A 19,262-nucleotide genomic window follows, 5' to 3' on the forward strand; every position below is an offset into this window, starting at 1 on the left:
GTGGGGCCAGATTGAAATACCCTGACCTCACCGTAAACTACAACTTGACATCAACACAACAATGGCCGTGCACAGTTTGCAAGTTTGCAACGAAAAAACAACTTAGCAATGTATAATTAGCTTATCCGTCATTTCACTTCTTCCACCTCGTCTGCATATATGAGAACACTGTACTGTCGACAGTCAAAATGCATCTTCATTAACAAAGCAAATAGGAGCTTAGATCTGCAATCTCCATGTTCGTTGTTTATGTTCAACATGGATCACCTGGAATACTTTAAGGTGGGATGCAGTTAACTCCAAGTGAGACATATTCTACCTCCAAGCACTCTGGAATGCAGCATAAGACTAGATGTACAGCCAGGACAGATCTTCAGAATCACACGAGCACAATCTCAGTCTTAAAACACTCCAACCCTGTCATGTCTCTGCAGAAGTACAAGAGTCTTGTTGGTCTCCCTACTGGTCAAGCCCCACACTCAAGGGTCTGGACCACTCTTACTTATTCACCCTAGTTATACTGATCCAGCTGGGACCCTAGAAGGTCCAGAAGTGATCTGAGCTTAGCCCAGGTGGAAAAACATCCCACAGTCCTGCCACACTCACTCAACAGTCTATGTCCCATCACCAGTGTCTGTTCACCACAATGTGTCCACAAACCACTGAGCTGAAGAGGAATGGAAATAACAGGAAAAAGATGACTTCCATGGAAGTTGAGGGGGTTCTACAGGATGTTCACTATCCTGTTGTGAAAATGTCACATGTCCCTCTTCAAACCAATGACAGAAGCATTCTTGCCAAGTCTGAGGAATAGAACAGACTGTAAAATGACAGGGCATCAATTAGGTCAATGTTCTCCTGCCTAGACCACCCCTGAGTACCATTCCCTTCCTCCCAGTGAGATACTGCAGGTCTACAAAGATTAACAGGACTGAGCAGTTGATGCCTCTAATGTTCAGATAAAGGTGATTCCTGCTTGTGGATTTCAGTACAAAGACCCCAGCTCTGCCCTCACAGGACCACTACTGGTGAGCCTACGGACTCAAATGACCACTGTCCCATCATGGCTATAATAATGTTGGTTTAAAGTATTTGTGGGTCCAAAACTCCCAGAGATTCAACTAATGACTGAATCCAGCTGCTGGTCCTGTGTAGACACAGTTCATAATCCTGCTGATGAAATGGGGCTGTAGACTGTAGAGGAGCTTGCAGGGCCCTCTTTTTCTTTTTTCTTGCATGGATTGTTGTGAGCGGCCTTTGAAGTCATCCATGGTGTTGGAGCATTGAACTATCAAGAGCACAATAAGTCTACATTCTATGGGAGGACATCAACTGCTCCCATCTGCTAAACACTACTCTTCAATGGATCTTTAACCGAGGTCGCCCTGTAGGAACTTCATGAGAAGGCTGTTCAGGGTGACATACTGACAGTATGTGTATCCTGGAGGTAGAAGAGTTTGTGCTGGATAGTCTTCAGCATGACTGCAGAGTTGGACACTGAAGGAGGGATCATTCAGGTTGGGAGGCACCAGGAACTGGCCCCATACACGACTGTTCCAGATCCTGCCCATTCAGCCACCAAACTTTTGGTACAAGATTGTAATGCCAATGTCACTCCATGTGACCTGAGCAGGAGTATGCTGGGACCTTCAGGTTCTTGTGAGATTCTGTGTTTGAAGGGACTGTTGCAGATGGACATCTGTCAGTAACAAAGACGCAACACCTACCTGCTTACACCACTTAAAGACACCCGATATTTAACTGCAACAGCGACCATAATGCTGTATATGTTTTCAGAAGGACTGTGTCTCAGTCAGCAGACCAGGAACACCTGTGTCTATTTTCATTTGTTTCACATTTAGGACAAAATCTGAACCCACCACACTGAGTGGAAATTGTTGACACAACTGATTTGGACACACTGGGATTTGAAACAGGACCCTTTGGATCCCCAGAGCAGATATCTTACTGACTCCCTCACTGTAGAAGCATAGGTTCCTTCTGACCTTCTCACAAATTCAGGTAATAACCTCACATGGGGCCAACTGGATTAAGTATTTAATGATGCAGATACTTGTGGGACACAACAAGAGGAAAAAGGATAGGAGAACAAGGCTTACACTGTCGGGGCCGACAACGAGGGTACATCCCTGAAATCCCCCCAATCCTCTGCTCCCCAACCATTTGGAAAAACACACCACCTGGTGTCAAAATATGTTATCATATAAACTCACAGTAGTGGCATGAAAAAAGATAATTGTTAGACAATCAATATGAACTCAATTTGAGTTAAATTGACCTGATAGAGGTAGAATAACAGTCAGAGAACCAGTTTTCCCCACAAAAGTCCACCAAATGAATGAAAATGATCCCATATGCACTCTGGACATTTGTAAGATGATCAATATGAACCAAATTTTATCTCAATCTTCTTACAATTTGCGTGATTTCTGTCCAAAGAAACTGATATTCTGAAATCAGTGAAATCAATAGAGTTCTTCCCCTAGGAGTCCCCTATGTTGGCTATCAAGGGAGAAGAAATCCAACCAAATCTGTCCCAGTTATGTTCACATGAAAAATATCTGGCAGTGGTGGCATTCAGGGTAACACCATTATACCCTTGAAACTCAATTTTGTGGATATAAGAATACAAAGGAATATATATGAGGATAATCAGTATTTGGTTTTAAAAATATTTGTTACCTGTACATAGTTGTTCCAGACTCTGCTGAATCTTCGGGTGTGAACTCCTAAAATTGACAAAGGTCCACATTAGTTCTTCAGCATTTATGACTTGACTGACTCAGTTAGTTGGACATCTATTTCCATACCTCCCAGTCAGATGGTCCAGCCTGAGCCTCTGTGCAGACAAACTGCTGTTTCTCTGTACCATGAGGATTCATCTCATCATCTTCATCCACACAGTCCTCTGTGACATCCTCACACACCCTCAGGTTTTTGTCTGATGTGGATGGACTTGGGGTGGATGGCTCTGATATGGACATGTCTGACGGGGTCAGACTTGGGGTGGACATGCCTGATGTTGATGGACCTGGGATGGAGGGGTCTGATGCGAATGGGTCTGAAGTGGATGGACCTGGGGTGGATGGTAACACAAATTATAAAAGAAAAAAAAGATCAAATGATGAAAATACTCCACACACCCTCAAACTGGTCTGAGCTGCTTTACAACAGCATCAACGAACTGAAAGACTAGAGTCAAACCTACACCTGACAGATCCACTTGGAAAAATACAGAAAGAAAAGAACTACTTCAGTGTTTCTCAGGCTGTGACTGACCTTCTAGTGTTGAGCAGAGCTTTGACAGCCTCTGGACCAGATCAATCCTTCCCATCTTCTTTAAAACCCCCCCGGTGTTCTTCATGGCTCCAGATGCACCACACATCTGGAACATTATCTTCACTGTGTTTCTCCTTGATGCAGTTTCCAGGTTGGACTCCCTCATAAACACATCTCCATCCTTGAGGTGCTGCTTGAACTCATCAAACTGATCCTGTGTCAGTGAATCCAGAAAGTCCTGGAGGATCCTCTCCATCTTATATTTTTAATAAAAGAACACAGTTTCAGTCTTTAGGATGGCGATTAGCACCTACAGAACCCCAGTAAAGAACCCCATGGATCCCATTATGATGTACTAACAAATGATCTGTAACCAGATAAATTATCCAGATCAGAAAAACAACAGTTAATGAAAGGTGTGAAAGTGTCCTGACCTGATTTAGACCACATCTGTCTGAACCACATCAGGAGGTGGTCTGGATCATACTGTGTATGGATTTTAGGATGGTGTAAATTCTATCCATACGATGTAATCTCATCTGTGCCTACAAATAATATTTGACCTGCCTCTGTACATTTGATACATCATCATTCCCCAATGAACTCTGACCTCTGACTCATGAATAACACTCAGCACTTGCTCACATAAATAGGAGCAGCTCACCCTAACCCTAACCGATATGTGAAATAAGAACACTGATATACACAGGATATAATAGTCTTATAGTAGATAATAGTTGACATGTGAATCAACCGTTGCATCTTTGTCTCACAAAGATAATGTACACAACTTTCAAACGCTGTATTATATTAGACTAATATGTGACCCATGAGGAACCACAGGTTGTAGATGTGGTAGTTTTTATGCTGGGGAGAGCAGACTTGAGTCTATATTTTATTAGCGGTGGTAGCAGTCCATGATTTTCGGAGTGGGGGGGTGGGAGTCTGTGCCTGTTGGACCAGGGGGATAGCGGTCCGTGATTCGAGGGGGGGGGGGGGGGGGGGGGGGGGGGGGGGGGGGGTAGTGTGATTGCTGGAGCAGAAGTGACAGTGAAACTAACACACTTTACTATTCCTCTGAGTCTCTGGGCAGCACAGACACACAGGAGCAGAGTGACAGAATCTCTGCACAGCAACGAAGTTAATACATCAGTATTGACCGATGTTGATTAATCAATGGTGCGCTATAATCGGCTGGGGCTCTACTTTTCATATTTTTATATCTTGTTCTTCAACCAACAGATAGAAGACATTGAAAGTAAATGTTCAGGAAAATTGAAGGAAGGTGGTTGAGAACTTACAGTATCAAGTGTTTGTAAACTGTACAAACAGTATGTTCACCTGAGAAGATCCACAAATTACAGTATTGTCATTAAAGTCAGTAGAGTGGTGTTGATGACGTACATTTGTGCTCCATGACCTGGATGCTGAGTGACTCAGAAGTTCCACCCTGCGGATATAAGACACAAACCGATCACGCAGACTATGATATGGCTCCCGGGTCTCCATTGGTCTTTGAGTCTAGATAAAAAAAAAAACACGAAATAACACACATGGACAAGTAGAAAACCTCCAGAATAAAAGCAGTGAAACTCTACAAACTTTCAGTCACTGAGTCGCTGTTTGGTGAAAATGGGAAGTGACTTAAAGTAATTTCACTTAAAATATTTGGGATACTCGTATGTCTTATAATTATTTGTCCTCTTTTTATTCTGTCTTTCTTGTTTTGTCGTCTTCTTTATCTTTTCTTATATAAACAGATTTATGTGAACGTTCAGAGATAATAGTTTGAGTTTTATCTGCGTTTTCAGAATCCTTCCATAAATCACCTCCTCTGGAGTCTGGGTCTTTGGTCCACCTTCACCTGAGGAATTCAAGAGAAAAACAAAATTACACCTAAAACAGAAATATTTTACACTGATCAGTTCTCAGATAAAAAAAAACTCTATCCTGTTTGTGATTTGAATGAATGTTTGTCCTAAATGATGGAAAAATAAAGACATCAAACCATAAAAACTTAAACCTAAGCCTCCAGAACTGAAGAGAAAACACAGAAAACTCATTTATTTTATGTTGTAACTTCCATCATTTTTCCAGAATATTTAGACCTATGAATGTGTAAACATCATATTTTCTCTGTGACTGACCTCCTGGTTCTGAGTAGATCTTTGTCAGCCTCTGGACCAGATCAGTCCTCTTTATGTCCTCTAAAACCCTCCTGGTCTCCATCCAAGTTATAGCTCCACCATATGAGTCCATCATCAGATCGACTACATCTGTCCTTTCTACCTTTTCCAGCCGGGACCATTGGAACATAGGGTCTTCATAAAGTTTCCTCTTGAACATCTTAAATTCTTCATCTTTCAGTTCTTCCAGAACACTGAGGAGGTTCATCTTGTGTCTCTAATAAAACAGAACAGTTTCAGTCTTTATGTCAGTGATAAAAACCTTCATGTTTTACACAGTGAAGCTGAAAAATGCAGCTGATTGAGATTCACTGAGAGTCAAACATTTACAGGAATGAATGAGAACGTTTCTGAACTCTGACTTTAGGTTTTACTTCATATCTGAGATGTGTTGTGTGTGTTTAGTTTGTTCTTATCTTTGGATTCTCTTCTATTCACATGTTTAATATTCTGATCTTTCCTTATTTAAACACTTGTTTTTATTTCCTATGGATGTTCATTTTATTCATGGAAATCACAGTGAGTTGTCTTTTTATTCTGTCTCTTTCTTGTTTTGTCGTCTTCTTTATCTTTTCTTATATAAACAGATTTATGTGAACATTTAGAGATAATGGTTTGACTTTTATCTGTGTTTTCAGAATCCTTCCATAAATCACCTCCTCTGGAGTCTGGGTCTTTGGTCCACCTTCACCTGAGGAATTCAAGAGAAAAACAAAATTACACCTAAAACAGAAATATTTTACACAGATCAGTTCTCACACAGAGAAACTCTGCATATTCTAAGGGTCTGTTTAAATTAAATTACATTTACTGTATTTGATATGGACATCACAAGTACATTGAGACGGTCCCAGAGGACAGACCAGATGCTTTGCTTGGGTGTATATAGCACACATGCTCGTTTTCAACACCAGTCCATAAGCGGCTTTTCTAAAAACACTGAACAAATGATCAACAATAGGAAATAAAACAGACAAGATACATGATCACAACAATAATAGTAATAATAGAAATAATAACAGTCCATGTCTACACATGTGAACAGTGTTGTTTTGCTTTTAGCCATGCTGTGAGCCTTTTGTTAAAGCATTTGCATCAGTCTCCACTTTCAAGTGGGTAGAGAGTTCCATAGGTTAACCCTTTTACTGAAAAGGCAGACTGTCCAAAGACATGTTGAATGTGATGCTATAAAAGCAGAATAATGTCTCATTCAGTGTTTATTCAGTCTGTTGTCTAAGTGTTGTTATAATGTTTGTCCTAAATGATGGAAAAATAAAGACATCAAACCATAAAAACTTAAACCTAAGCCTCCAGAACCAAAGAGAAAACACAGAAAACTAATTTTATGTTGTAACTTCCATCATTTTTCCAGAATATTTAGACCTATCCATCCATTATCCTCCACTTTATCCGGGGCTGGGTCGCGGGGGTAACAGTCTAATCAGGGACGCCCAGACTTCCCTCTTCCCAGACTCCTCCTCCAGCTCTTCTGGGGGGACCCCAAGGCATTCCCAGGCCAGCTGAGAGACATAGTCTCTCCAACGTGTCCTGGGTCTTCCCCGAGGTCTCCTCTCGGTGGGACATGCCCGGAACACCTCCCCAGGGAGGCGTCCAGGAGGCATCCGAAACAGATGCCCGATCCACCTCAGCTGGCCCCTCTGGATGTGGAGGAGCAGCGGCTCTACTCTAAGCTCCTCCCTGGTGACTGAGCTCCTCCCCCTATCCCTAAGGGTGCGCCCAGCCACCCTGCGGAGGAAACTCATTTTGACCGCTTGTATCCGGATCTTGTCCTTTCGGTCATGACCCAAAGCTCATGACCATAGGTGAGGGTAGGAACGTAGACTGACCGGTAAATCGAGAGCTTCGCTTTTCAGGTCAGTTCCTTCTTCACCACGACAGGCCGATACAACAACTGCATCACTGCAGACGCTGCACCGATCCATCTGTTAATCTCACGCTCCATCCTTCCCTCACTCCTGAACAAGACCCCAAGATACTTCAACTCCTCCACTTGGGGCAAGGGCTCCCCACCAACCCGGAGAGGGCAAACCACCTTTTTCCGGTCGAGAACCATGTCCTCGGATTTGGAGGTGCTGATCCTCATCCCACTTGCTTCACACTTGGCTGCAAACCGCCCCAGGGCACGCTGAAGGTCCAGGTTCGATGAGATCAACAGGACAACATCATCTGCAAAAAGCAGAGATGAAATCCTGTGGTCCCCAAACCGGACCCCCCTCCGGCCCCTGGCTGCGCCTAGAAATTCTGTCCATAAAAATTATGAACAGAACCGGTGACAAAAGGCAGCCCTGCCGGAGTCCAACATGCACCTGGAACAGGTCTGACTTACTGCCGGCAATGCAAACCAGGCTCCTGCTTCGGTCATACAAGGACCGGAATTTAGACCTAATGAATGTGTAAACGTCACATTTTCTCTGTCTGTGACTGACCTGGTTCTGAGTAGATCTCTGTCAGCCTCTGGACCAGATCAGTCCTGTTCATGTCCACTAAAACCCTCCTGGATACAGATCCACCATATCTGTCCATCATCAGATTGATTACATCCGTCCTTTCTGCCTTTATCTGTTGGAACCTTGGGAACGTAGGGTCTTCATAAAGTCTCCTCTTGAACTCCTTAAATGCTTCATCTTCCAGTTCTTTCAGAACACTGAGGAGGTTCATCTCTTTGCTCTAATAAAACAGAACAGTTTCAGTCTTTATGTCAGTGATAAAAACCTTCATGTTTTACACAGTGAAGCTGAAAAATGCAGCTGAATGAGAGTCACTGAAAGTCAAACATTTACAGGAATGAATGAGAACGTTTCTGAACTCTGACATTAGGTTTTACTTTATACACTCTTGATCAAAATTTTAAGACCGTTGAAAAATGGCAAGAATTCACATTTTGCACTTTTGGATCTTAAAAAAGGGAGTTTCAAAATGCAAAAATAAGAAATGGGCGTGAGAGAAAAAAGTGTTTGAGGAAACAATTTATGGAAAACAATTAAACTGAAATAGTCTGTTCATCAGCCCATCAAAAGTTTAAGACCACAGCTCCTAAACCCCCAAAACCCCCTAAAATAGAAATAAAAGTTTCAAAAAAGGAATCAGTAGTGAGTAGCTCCACCGTTCTGGTTGATCACTTCAAAAATTCATTTTAGCATTCTTCATTATTATCATTATTATTATGATTATTATGATTATTATTATTATTATTATGGGAGTGTTTCCAGGAGCCTAGTGGGAACGTTGCTCCAGTGGTGAACATGTCCTCATGGAGGGCATGCACTGTCTGGAGCTGATGTCCATTTTTGTTCACTTCCTTTACCATCCATCCCCAAATGTTCTCAGTGTGATTTAGATCAGGGGAACCTGCAGGATGGTCCACCACAGTGGTGTTGTCCCTCTGTCAGGTGGACACTGTGAACTGCAGCGTTGTCCTGTTTTTAAACCCAGTCCTTCCCACACAGACCAGGACCCTCAGTCATGACCCCTGACCCCTGAACCATCTGCACAGATCCAGCCTTAGCCATGTGACGCCCCTGCACAACCTGAACCTCCATCGTTCCACTGAAGGACAAAGCACCCAGATCATGATGGCCACGCCCCCTCCACTGGGCCACGCCTACAAAACATCTCCAGTGGGATCTCCTTGTCGTGTCAGTAACAGTGGAAGCATCAGAACTGTCATGGTTCCATTTGTTCTCATCAGAGAATCCAACTGTCCTCCACCTTTCACTGTCCCATGCCTGGTGTCTCTGTCCCAGTCCAAACACACAGTTTAGTGGTTTGGTTGAAGACCAGGCCTTTGCAGACGTCTTATGGTCTTAAAGCCCTTCTCTGGCAGACGCTGTCTGTTGGTTCTTGGGCTGCAGTCGGCACCAGGAACCGCCTTCATTTGGGTCCAGGGTCATCCCGTGTCATGACAGACAGCCAATCAGATTCTCCGGCTCAGCACCGGTGACACTTTTTTGGGTCGACCACTTGACTTTTTAGTTCCATAACCCTCAGGATCTTTGAAGGAATTCATAATGACTGTGTTCGTGCGTCCAACCTCAGTGGTGATGGTGTGTTCCCAGAGGCCTTGTTTCTGCAGCTCAACAATCTGACCACGTTCAAAGCTTTTTATCCTTTTCCATCAGGAGGTCATGACAGAGTGAATACCTGACACTAAAGGACATGGAATTCACATTTATGCTCAGATTTGGTCTTTAAAGGCTGTGGTCTTAAACTTTTGATGGGCTGATGAACAGACTATTTCAGTTTGTTATTTTCAATAAATTACTTTTTGTTCTCTCACTCCCATTTCTTCTTTTTGCATTTTGAAACTCTACTTAGAACCTTCTGAAGATCCAACAGTGAAAAATGTAAATTCATGCAGTTTTTCAACTGGTCTTAATATTTTGATCAGGAGTGTATATCTGAGATGTGTTATGTGTATTTAGTTTGTTCTTATCTTTGGATTCTCTTCTATTCACATGTTTAATATTCTGATCTTTCCTTATTTAAACACTTGTTTTTATTTCCTATGGATGTTCATTTTATTCACGGAAATCACAGTGAGTTGTCTTTTTATTCTGTCTCTTTCTTGCTTTGTCGTCTTCTTTATCTTATCTTATATGAACACATGTATGTGAACGTTTAGAGATAATGGTTTGACTTTTATCTGTGTTTTCAGAATCCTTCCATAAATCACCTCCTCTGGAGTCTGGGTCTTTGGTCCACCTTCACCTGAGGAATTCAAGAGAAAAACAAAATTACACCTAAAACAGAAATAATTTACACTGATCAGTTCTCACACAGAGAAACTCTGCATATCCTAAAGGTCTGTTTAAATTAAATTACATTTACTGTATTTGATATGGACATCACAAGTACATTGAGACGGTCCCAGAGGACAGACCAGATGCTTTGCTTGGGTGTATATAGCACACATGCTCGTTTTCAACACCAGTCCATAAGCGGCTTTTCTAAAACACTGAACAAATGATCAACAATAGGAAATAAAACAGACAAGATACATGATCACAACAATAATAGTAATAATAGAAATAATAACAGTCCATGTCTACACATGTGAACAGTGTTGTTTTGCTTTTAGCCATGCTGTGAGCCTTTTGTTAAAGCATTTGCATCAGTCTCCACTTTCAAGTGGGTAGAGAGTTCCAGAGGTTAAAGGTGGGGTATGAGATCTTAGAAAAACGGTTGGAGCAGCTACATTTTGAAAATACTCAATTCAAAAGTCCAAACCCGTTTCTTCAGACATCCCCCCGAAGCCACGCCTCCAGAGTACTGGCACGTGCAATGCTTGTTCTCGAGGGTTCACGAGCGCTGCACAGCAACAATTCCCCCAGCTCTGATCCATGCATACCTCCTTCAGTCTCCTCCAACACCCCCGCTCTTACAGAACAGTTCCAGTTCATATCTATCTGACTAACGCTACATTTCCGACTGATTTATGTTGTGACTAAACAGTTTGCCGGTGAACTTTCCATCCTAATATAACTAATATAGCCAAGCTCTGGCTCTGTTTCCTGAACAGTTGCTCCAAGCCTCTGAGAACGCACGGTGCATGCACGAAGAGGGTATGAGCAGAGGGGGTGGGGGTGGGAGGACAAATGACAGTTGAGTTTGATATACATATCACTGTTCAATCCTTTTGAGTGGGCGCTCAAAATGACTGGATGGTGTTTTTTCAGTCCTGTCCGTTCCACAGCTGACTACATTTTTAAAATTTTTGTGTTAGAGCATTTAATTAATTGGTTGTAATCGGGTTGTGAAGGGGATTTTAAGCAATATAGTAAAAAATGCTCCAGGAAAACATCTTGCACCCCACCTTTAACCCCTTTTACTGAAAAGGCAGACTGTCCAAAGACATGTTGAATGTGATGCTATAAAAGCAGAATAATGTCACATTCAGTGTTTATTCAGGCTGTTGTCTAAGTGTTGTTATAATGTTTGTCCTAAATGATGGAAAAAATAAAGACATCGAACCATAAAAACTTAAACCTAAGCCTCCAGAACCAAAGAGGAAACACAGAAAACTCATTTTACGTTGTAACTTCCATCATTTTTCCAGAATATTTAGACCTAATGAATGTGTAAACGTCACATTTTCTCTGTCTGTGACTGACCTCCTGGTTCTGAGTAGATCTCTGTCAGCCTCTGGACCAGATCAGTCCTGTTCATGTCCTCTAAAACCTTCCTGGTCTCCATCCTGGAACCAGATCCACCATATGAGTCCATCATAAGATCGACTACATCCGTCCTTTCTGCCTTTTCCACCCGGAACCATCTGAACATAGGTTCTTCTTTAAGTTTCCCCTTGAACTCCTTAAATTCTTCATCGTCCAGTTTTTCCAGAACACTGAGGAGGTTCATCTTTTTTCTCTAATAAAACAGAACAGTTTCAGTCTTTATGTCGGTGATAAAAACCTTCATGTTTTACAGTGAAGCTGAAAAATACAGCTGAATGAGATTCACTGAGAGTCAAACATTTACAGAAATGAATGAATGAATTTAAAGAAATGAAATATTGACTGAACAGGATCTGATGAAACCTGTTTGTTCTGATAAAGATGCTCTGTTTCAGAACAAACTCAAGACTGATTCTTTTCAAAGGTTTCACATTAATATTGACGCCACCAGACCAAAAGTTACTTTCACTGATAAAAAAAACTCCTCATTTGTCTCTTTTTTGGTTGGGTGTTTCAACTTGCAATGTTCTATAACTGAACCCTTTTAGATAACTAGAAAAGCACTCTGAGAGCGCAGACCTCCGCCAAGGCAGATCACCCCCCCCCGATCACCACCAAAATTTAATCATTTGTTCCTTGTGCCAGTATCAATATTTCCTGAAATTTTCATCCAAATCTGTCCATAACTTTTTGAAAGATCCGGATCAGTCTTTGCCATTTGATAGAACACCTCATTGTAAATCCATGAGTCAAATTGCATGAGATTTGCACAATTCCCCCATATTGTGATTTCCACCATAAATATTAGTCCCATATTTATTGACCTATATTTTAAGATTCCTTGACCATGAAAACATACCATTAGCAATGGATTCATCATATATCCTTATTAGTTCAGTAGTTATTCACGAAAATCACATTTCTCGTAATGGCGGTTTTCTTCTGGATCTAGCTCCTTAAGTATTAAAGCTACATGAAATCCGGTGGCATACTCCCGATGCGGAACTGACTGAGCTACACGATGGCGCTTGTCAGAAATTTCTACCTTCAATATTGAAGGCACAGTAAGCCAAAAAGTAAGGGCACCCCCATTTTTTATATAAATTGAGATAAAATCCGCCTTCTGGATCAGATCCGGATCAGCCTTTGAAATGTGATAGAGGACCCCATTGTCAATTCCTGAGTTAAATTTCATGAGTTTTGGTCAATAATTAAGCGAGATATTGGGAAACAAAAATTTTGGCCCCATTTACCACAATGTTAACGAAAATTTCAAAGTGATCCAGAATCCAGGATTTGTTCCGGATCACCCCCAAAAGTTAATCATTTCTTCCTTATCCCATTTCCAACAAACCCTGAAAATTTCATCAAAATCTGTCCATAACTTTTTGAGTTATGTTGCACACTAACGGACAGACAAACAGACAAACAAACAAACAAACAAACAAACCCTGGCAAAAACATAACCTCCTTGGCGGAGGTAATAATGTGTCTTGTCTTCTATTCAAACTGACAGCAGCACTGTCACAGTGTGTGTTCAGGTCATAATCACCTCGTCTCGTGTCTTTAGTTCCACATAATCTGAGGCATTCAAGAGAAAAACAAAATTAAACCTGTTAAATTTACATTTGTCATTTCCCATCATCTGAAACACACAGTAGGTCTATGTATGTTTACATTGTACTTATACCTCTGAGTGTCTCCTGTAAACCTGGAAAAGCAGCTTTAAGGTCTTCATCAGTTCGCAGAAGCTCCAGGAAACGACGGCACATGGTTTCTCCTTTAGTTTGGATTAAATCCAAGACCTCGGTGACCAGCTCTTCACTGGTTTTATTTAGTTTGAGGTTCCTGTGTTGACGGAGTGTTATTAGATGTTCTTCAAGAAGTTTTTGGATGAGGAGGTGGGGGTCTGCTGACAGAATCAACTGAATGCCTGTTTTATTACGTCTCAGAATTGCTATGGCCGACATGACGACTCTGAGAAAACACAGAAATACACATTTTAATTCAGGTTAAACTGCTTCACCAACTCCACTGATTATGACTTTATGATGTCCTATTACGTCCTTTTTGGATTTTTAAAAACACAAATACCTTCTGGTTCTTCAACTTCTAAAATTCACCCATTAACCTGGAATAGGGATGTAATAATATGAAAATTTCATATCACGGTTATTGTGACCAAAATTATCACGGTTACCATTATTATCGTGGTATTATTGAAATAGTGCTCAAAATGTTCAAAAATTACTGATACACACACTGAAATAATTTAACCAAGTTGTATCAAAAAATAAAATAAAATAAAATAAAATAAAATAAAATAAAATAATTGGCACAATGTACCCTCTGTTGCAGAAACGTTCAAATATTAACCCTTAGTGGTCTGAGCCTATTTTGGCTGTTTTTGAGTACTTTTGATTTTACCTTTATATACTATATAAACAAATGTTTACTATACCCATGTTTGGGATCTTTTTTTCAGTACAATTTCATCTATCTCATCTGTCTATTATTTTTTTTCACTTTAACCCCTTAAAAAGATAAAAAGCCAGAAACACCCAAAAAAATATAAAATCCAATTTGAAAAATGTATATACTTTATTGTGTAAATAACACACAGATGCTTAACGAACCTTTTCAAAGACTTTAAAAGTGAATATTGGTTCCAAATATTAGGTATATAAAATCTAAATTGTAATAAATTACAACTATACTGAAATATTTAAATATTTGACATAAAAGCATACCTTTACATTGGGTTTTTTCCCTAAAAGTGCGGTAATCAAACACGGTTATCATGATAATTAGAATTTAAACGGTAATACTAACCGTCTGCAATTTTACTGCGGTTTATCATTATACCGGTAATCGTTACATCCCTAACCTGGAACAAAAAATATAAACACCTGATTAGAGCTGCACAATATATCATTTGAGCATCGACATCGCGAGGTATGTGTGCGCAATAGTCATATCGCAGGTCCTGCAATGAAGGAGGTAAATGAACTCATAGTGTTCTCATCTAATATCAAGAGCATGTGACACACTGCACGCAGCGATCCACCAATCACAATTGTTCTCAATCAGTTTGAAGTGAGTCGTTGGTAACAATATTAAAAAATGAGCAACAAACAACAGAAAATCACTGTAAATGAAGACTTTGTGCCAAAAAGAAAAGAAATGTCAATTATCTGGAATTATTCCGGCTACAAGAAGGATGATACTGAAACACGTGCTCTGTGTCGACAGTGTCTTCCACTTGTAGGGACAACCAGAGGGAACACAACTAATTAGTTTGACCATTTACGTCAGCACCACACAGCTGTTATATCCTCCTGAGTATTTTTTTCATATCGCAATATATATTGCAGGGTTAAAAAATGTGCAATGTCAGTTTTGTCCAATATCGTGCAGCCCCACACCTGATATTAATCAAACAGATTTTTTGTTTGTCTGTCTGTTTGGAAAATAACTCAAAAAGTTATGGAAGGATTTTGATGAAATTTCCAGGAAATGTTGATACTGGCACAAGAAACAAATGATTAAATTTAGGTGGTGATGGGGGGGGGGGGGGGGGGGTCACTGATCTGCCTTGGTGGAGTTCTGCGCTCTCCGAGTGCTTTTCTAGTCTACAACACTGATTCACCAGTAAAACCGAAGGAGTTGGATTAATGACAGAAAAATAGAATAGAATAGAATAGAATAGAATCTTTATTTTTCACATGACATGACCAAGACAATGACATTGAAATGGGAGCTGCAACAGGCCCTGATTGTGCAAAAAAATAAATAAATAAATAAAATGAAAATAATATAAACTAGAAAAGCATTCAGAGAGCGCAGACCTCTTCCAATGCAGATCAGTCGTCTATCATCAAAATCCTTCCATAACTTTTTGAGTTATCTTGCTAACAAACAAACAAACCAACAGACGAACCTTGTTGAAAACACAACCTCTGCCGTTCCTTGGCGGAGGTAAAACATTTGCATTTCAAATATACAGTCCTATATATAATATACAAGAAAACCATTTACATCACCTAGGATGGCGGCACTGTGGACGGAGATGCTTGTTTTGTGTTCAGTTAATTATAGATTTTACTGAAAAAGTCACTTTTTCTTCCGTTTCCGGTTCTGATATGACAACTTTACAATTTATTCTGAGTTTTTATGAATATCTATGTGATCAGTAAATTAAATATAGGTAAATGCATGATTTATTTTGCCGAAAAAGTTACCTCTTCTTACAGTTTGTACAGTTCATATTCTGACTAAATCTCATGTAGAAAGTGTTTCAGTGGCTTTTTCAGATTCTATTAATATAACTCACATCCTCCTTCCATATAAAAGTTTGTTTAAACTGTTTCAGGTGGAAAAGAAACTTAATGTTTTAATATTGTCGACTGTAAATGTGAACAGGACTGTTGTTTGTTTAACCCAGGGCTGTCAGACTCTTTTTAGTTCAGGGTACTTTTACTGCTCTGATCCACTTCAGATCAGATTGGTCTGGATGTGGAACCTGAACTAAAATGATTCTGACACTTTTTACTGTTAATATTCACTGTAGTTTTTGTATTTCACAAATACATCCCATGGACCGGATTGGACCCTTTGGTGGACCGCTTTTGGTCCGCGGACCGTATGTTTGACAGCCCAGTTCTGGGTCTGGAAGGGTTCAACATTAACGCGTTTCGACGGGTTTTCTCCTTATAATCGATAACAGATCAATACTGTTCAAACCAGAGCACAGAACTAAACTGGTACTCACGCGCCTCTCCACCTCCCTCTGCGCTCACGGACGCATGACGCACAACGAGCGCGCGCTTTACTTTCGATTTTGAGTTTTTCGAGTTTTACTTACAAAGTGAAAAGTCGAAGAAAAAAATGACAAAAATCCACAACATGGATAGTCAAAAAGATCAAACAGTAAAGAAATTGACTTACTTCTTACCGCGGCTTCTTCACTTCCGCAAACAGACAAACTATTGGTGTGCAGATCGATCCAAATAATCGATAATATTTATATTAACGTTGGAATTGATACAGATCGATGCCGGTGTCATGAGAGAAATACTCAAGTTTCCGTTTGTTTGCTTCTGTCAGTCTGTCCGTGTTTGTGGGTGTGTACAGGTCAAGAGGCTCATGTTACAGGGAGGGCGCACCTGGCTCCTCCTACCCCTCTTTGTGATTGGATGTTGTACTGTCATGTGACTCAGCGACCCCAGGCAGGCAGGTAATAGAGGGTGTGCGCGCACACACACACACACACACACACACACAGCAGGCCACGCCCCTCTTAGTCAGACTGGTAAGGCAGATTTCTTAGTATAGCACAATTCATACACAGAGCAGTTCACAGTGCTTTACAAAAATGGAAAAGAGACAGGTTAAAAACACACAATTACAATTAAAACATAATCAATAAAACATAAATAATAATCAGTTAAAATAAAGTAAAAGGTCAGAGTGCAGATAGAACTCTTTCAGTCGTTCTATGCACAGTTGAACAGCTGTTTTCAGCCTGGACTGAAACACTGTCACAGTTCAGGTCTGTCTGACGTCATCAGGAAGACTGTTCCAGAGTTTAGCTGCATAGAACTGAAACGCAGCTTCACCATGTTTAGTCCTGACTCTGGGCACCAGCAGAAGACCAGTCCCTGAGGTTCTCAGGGTCTGAGATGGTTCATATGGGACCAACATGTCCTAGATGTACTTTGGTTCTAGACCATGGACAGACTTCTAGACCAGCAGAGCTGTTTTAAAGTCTATTCTCTGAGCCACAGGAAGCCAGTGCACAGATCTGACCACAGGACTAATATGGTGGTCCTTCCTGGTTCTAGTCTGGACCTGAGCAGCAGCGTTCTGGATGTTCTGCAGCTGTCTTACAGCTCATTTACAGAGTCCAGTGAGAAGGCCGTTACAGTAGTCTAACCTGTTAGAGATAAATGCATGGATAAGTCTAAGTCTGGTTTAGACAGTAAACCTTTGATTCTGGCAATGTTTTTGAGATGGTAAAAGGCTGATGATGGAATTGATTCAATGTGACTGTTAAAGTTTAGGTCTGAGTCCATTATTACCCCAAGATTTCTTACCTGATTTTTAGCTTTTAGAGTAAGAGACTCCAGATTCCAGACTAAGTGGCAAAAATCAACCTGCTCAACATGACGGAGTATAGCAGTAAACACAGCAAGACCAGGAATTGCGGGAAAATGTGAAATATGAAATTAAACTAGAAGCACTCATAGAGCGCAGACCTCCGCCAAGGCAGATCAGTGCCCCCCCCACCCCCACCCCGCCCTTGATCACCACCAAAATTTAATCATTTGTTCCTTGTGCCAGTATCAACATTTCCTAAAAATTTTCATCCAAATCCGTCCATAACTTTTTGAGTTATTTCTTGCACACAGACAAACAGACAGACAAACCAACGCTGACAAAAACATAACCTCCTTGGCGGAGGTAATTAAAGACAGTTGGACTGGACATGGATCTGTACGAGCTACCAAAGAACAAGTGGTCCATGAACACTGACATGTGGACACAAATGGAGGATCCAGACCTGATCCAGGGTGGAGGGGATCAGCGCTATTTGGACCTGAAACTAATATACATGGTTTCATCAGGACTGACAACCAGGGTCCAAAACTAGGGCCCAGAACCAGCTGATCCAAAGGCTCCAAAACTAGGGCCCAGAACCAGCTGATCCAAAGGCTCCAAAACTAGGGCCCAGAACCAGCTGATCTAAAGGCTCCAAAACTAGGGCCCAGAACCAGCTGATCCAAAGGTCATTTCCAGTAGACCGTGGACTGACCCCAGTGAATATATGCAGGATCTACTGGGACTGAGCAGATTTACTGAGTCTAGTTCAGATCCAGTCCTTTATCCAACACAGATACTACTGCTGTGGACCAGCAGGGCACCACTGCATTCTGGGAAATTAGCAGATTTACACCACCTGGTTTAAATTAACACATTATTCTGGTAATATTATGGCTTTATTGTCAGAATAGGATGACTTTAATTTTATAAACTGATGTCATTTTTGTTAAATTATGAGGGTTTTTTATAACTACAACTTTATTCTCATAACATTGTGATTCTTTTTATATTTGACTTTATTCTCATAAAATTCTGGGTTTTATATCGATATTTTCTGACTTTCTTCTGGTAGTGCCCAGTGTTTTTATTTTCTTCTGTGGTCCTAATACGCCGTCGTAGCTTTTTTCTCCAGTTCCCTGTATTTGTAAAACTAGGTTAGCCTCAGTTTCAGTTAGTTTACTAATCATGTAGGAGCACAAGGTTCACAATCACAAAATGAAGACAAAAACCAGGAAAGATCTGATCATGAAACCAAGAGCTGCACTAAGAAGGAACGTTAGCCAAAACAATAGGTCATTTCAGGTCTGATTTGACCCAAAAATACAGCATCAGTGAATGTGAGCTGACACCAAACAGGATCCACAGATCTAGGTTTGGTTTCCTGGATTTGTGGATCCATCTTCTCTTTTCTTTGTCTTTCGGTGTCTGTAAAACGATAGCTCCCACTGCTTTAAGAACCTGAAAATACAATCAATCGCAC

At 40.8% G+C, this 19,262-nt stretch overlaps 1 protein-coding gene across 3 annotated transcripts in view; it reads right to left on the reverse strand.

The window, feature by feature from the left end:
• Positions 1-19,262, reverse strand: part of LOC115411292 (uncharacterized) — a 75,002-nt gene that overhangs the window by 10,379 nt on the left and 45,361 nt on the right. Inside the window, exons 1-14 of one of the 3 annotated variants that reach the window (XM_030123376.1) lie at positions 16,628-16,781; positions 13,775-13,811; positions 13,371-13,657; positions 13,233-13,261; positions 11,618-11,873; positions 10,180-10,214; positions 7,934-8,174; positions 6,143-6,177; positions 5,448-5,703; positions 5,130-5,164; positions 4,705-4,821; positions 3,301-3,556; positions 2,832-3,097; positions 2,704-2,750 (exon numbers count right to left, since the gene is read on the reverse strand). In XM_030123376.1, the coding sequence (XP_029979236.1) occupies positions 2,704-2,750; positions 2,832-3,097; positions 3,301-3,556; positions 4,705-4,821; positions 5,130-5,164; positions 5,448-5,703; positions 6,143-6,177; positions 7,934-8,174; positions 10,180-10,214; positions 11,618-11,873; positions 13,233-13,261; positions 13,371-13,650 (1,853 nt within the window). In that variant the 5' untranslated portion in view covers positions 13,651-13,657; positions 13,775-13,811; positions 16,628-16,781. Of the gene's footprint in view, positions 1-2,703; positions 2,751-2,831; positions 3,098-3,300; positions 3,557-4,704; positions 4,822-5,129; positions 5,165-5,447; positions 5,704-6,142; positions 6,178-7,933; positions 8,175-10,179; positions 10,215-11,617; positions 11,874-13,232; positions 13,262-13,370; positions 13,658-13,774; positions 13,812-16,627; positions 16,782-19,262 lie in introns of those variants that run through there. The other 2 variants (XM_030123375.1, XM_030123373.1) reach the window with 2 other exon arrangements.

This window comes from Sphaeramia orbicularis, chromosome 20 (assembly GCF_902148855.1).
Source record: "Sphaeramia orbicularis chromosome 20, fSphaOr1.1, whole genome shotgun sequence".
Lineage (NCBI taxonomy): Eukaryota > Metazoa > Chordata > Actinopteri > Kurtiformes > Apogonidae > Sphaeramia > Sphaeramia orbicularis.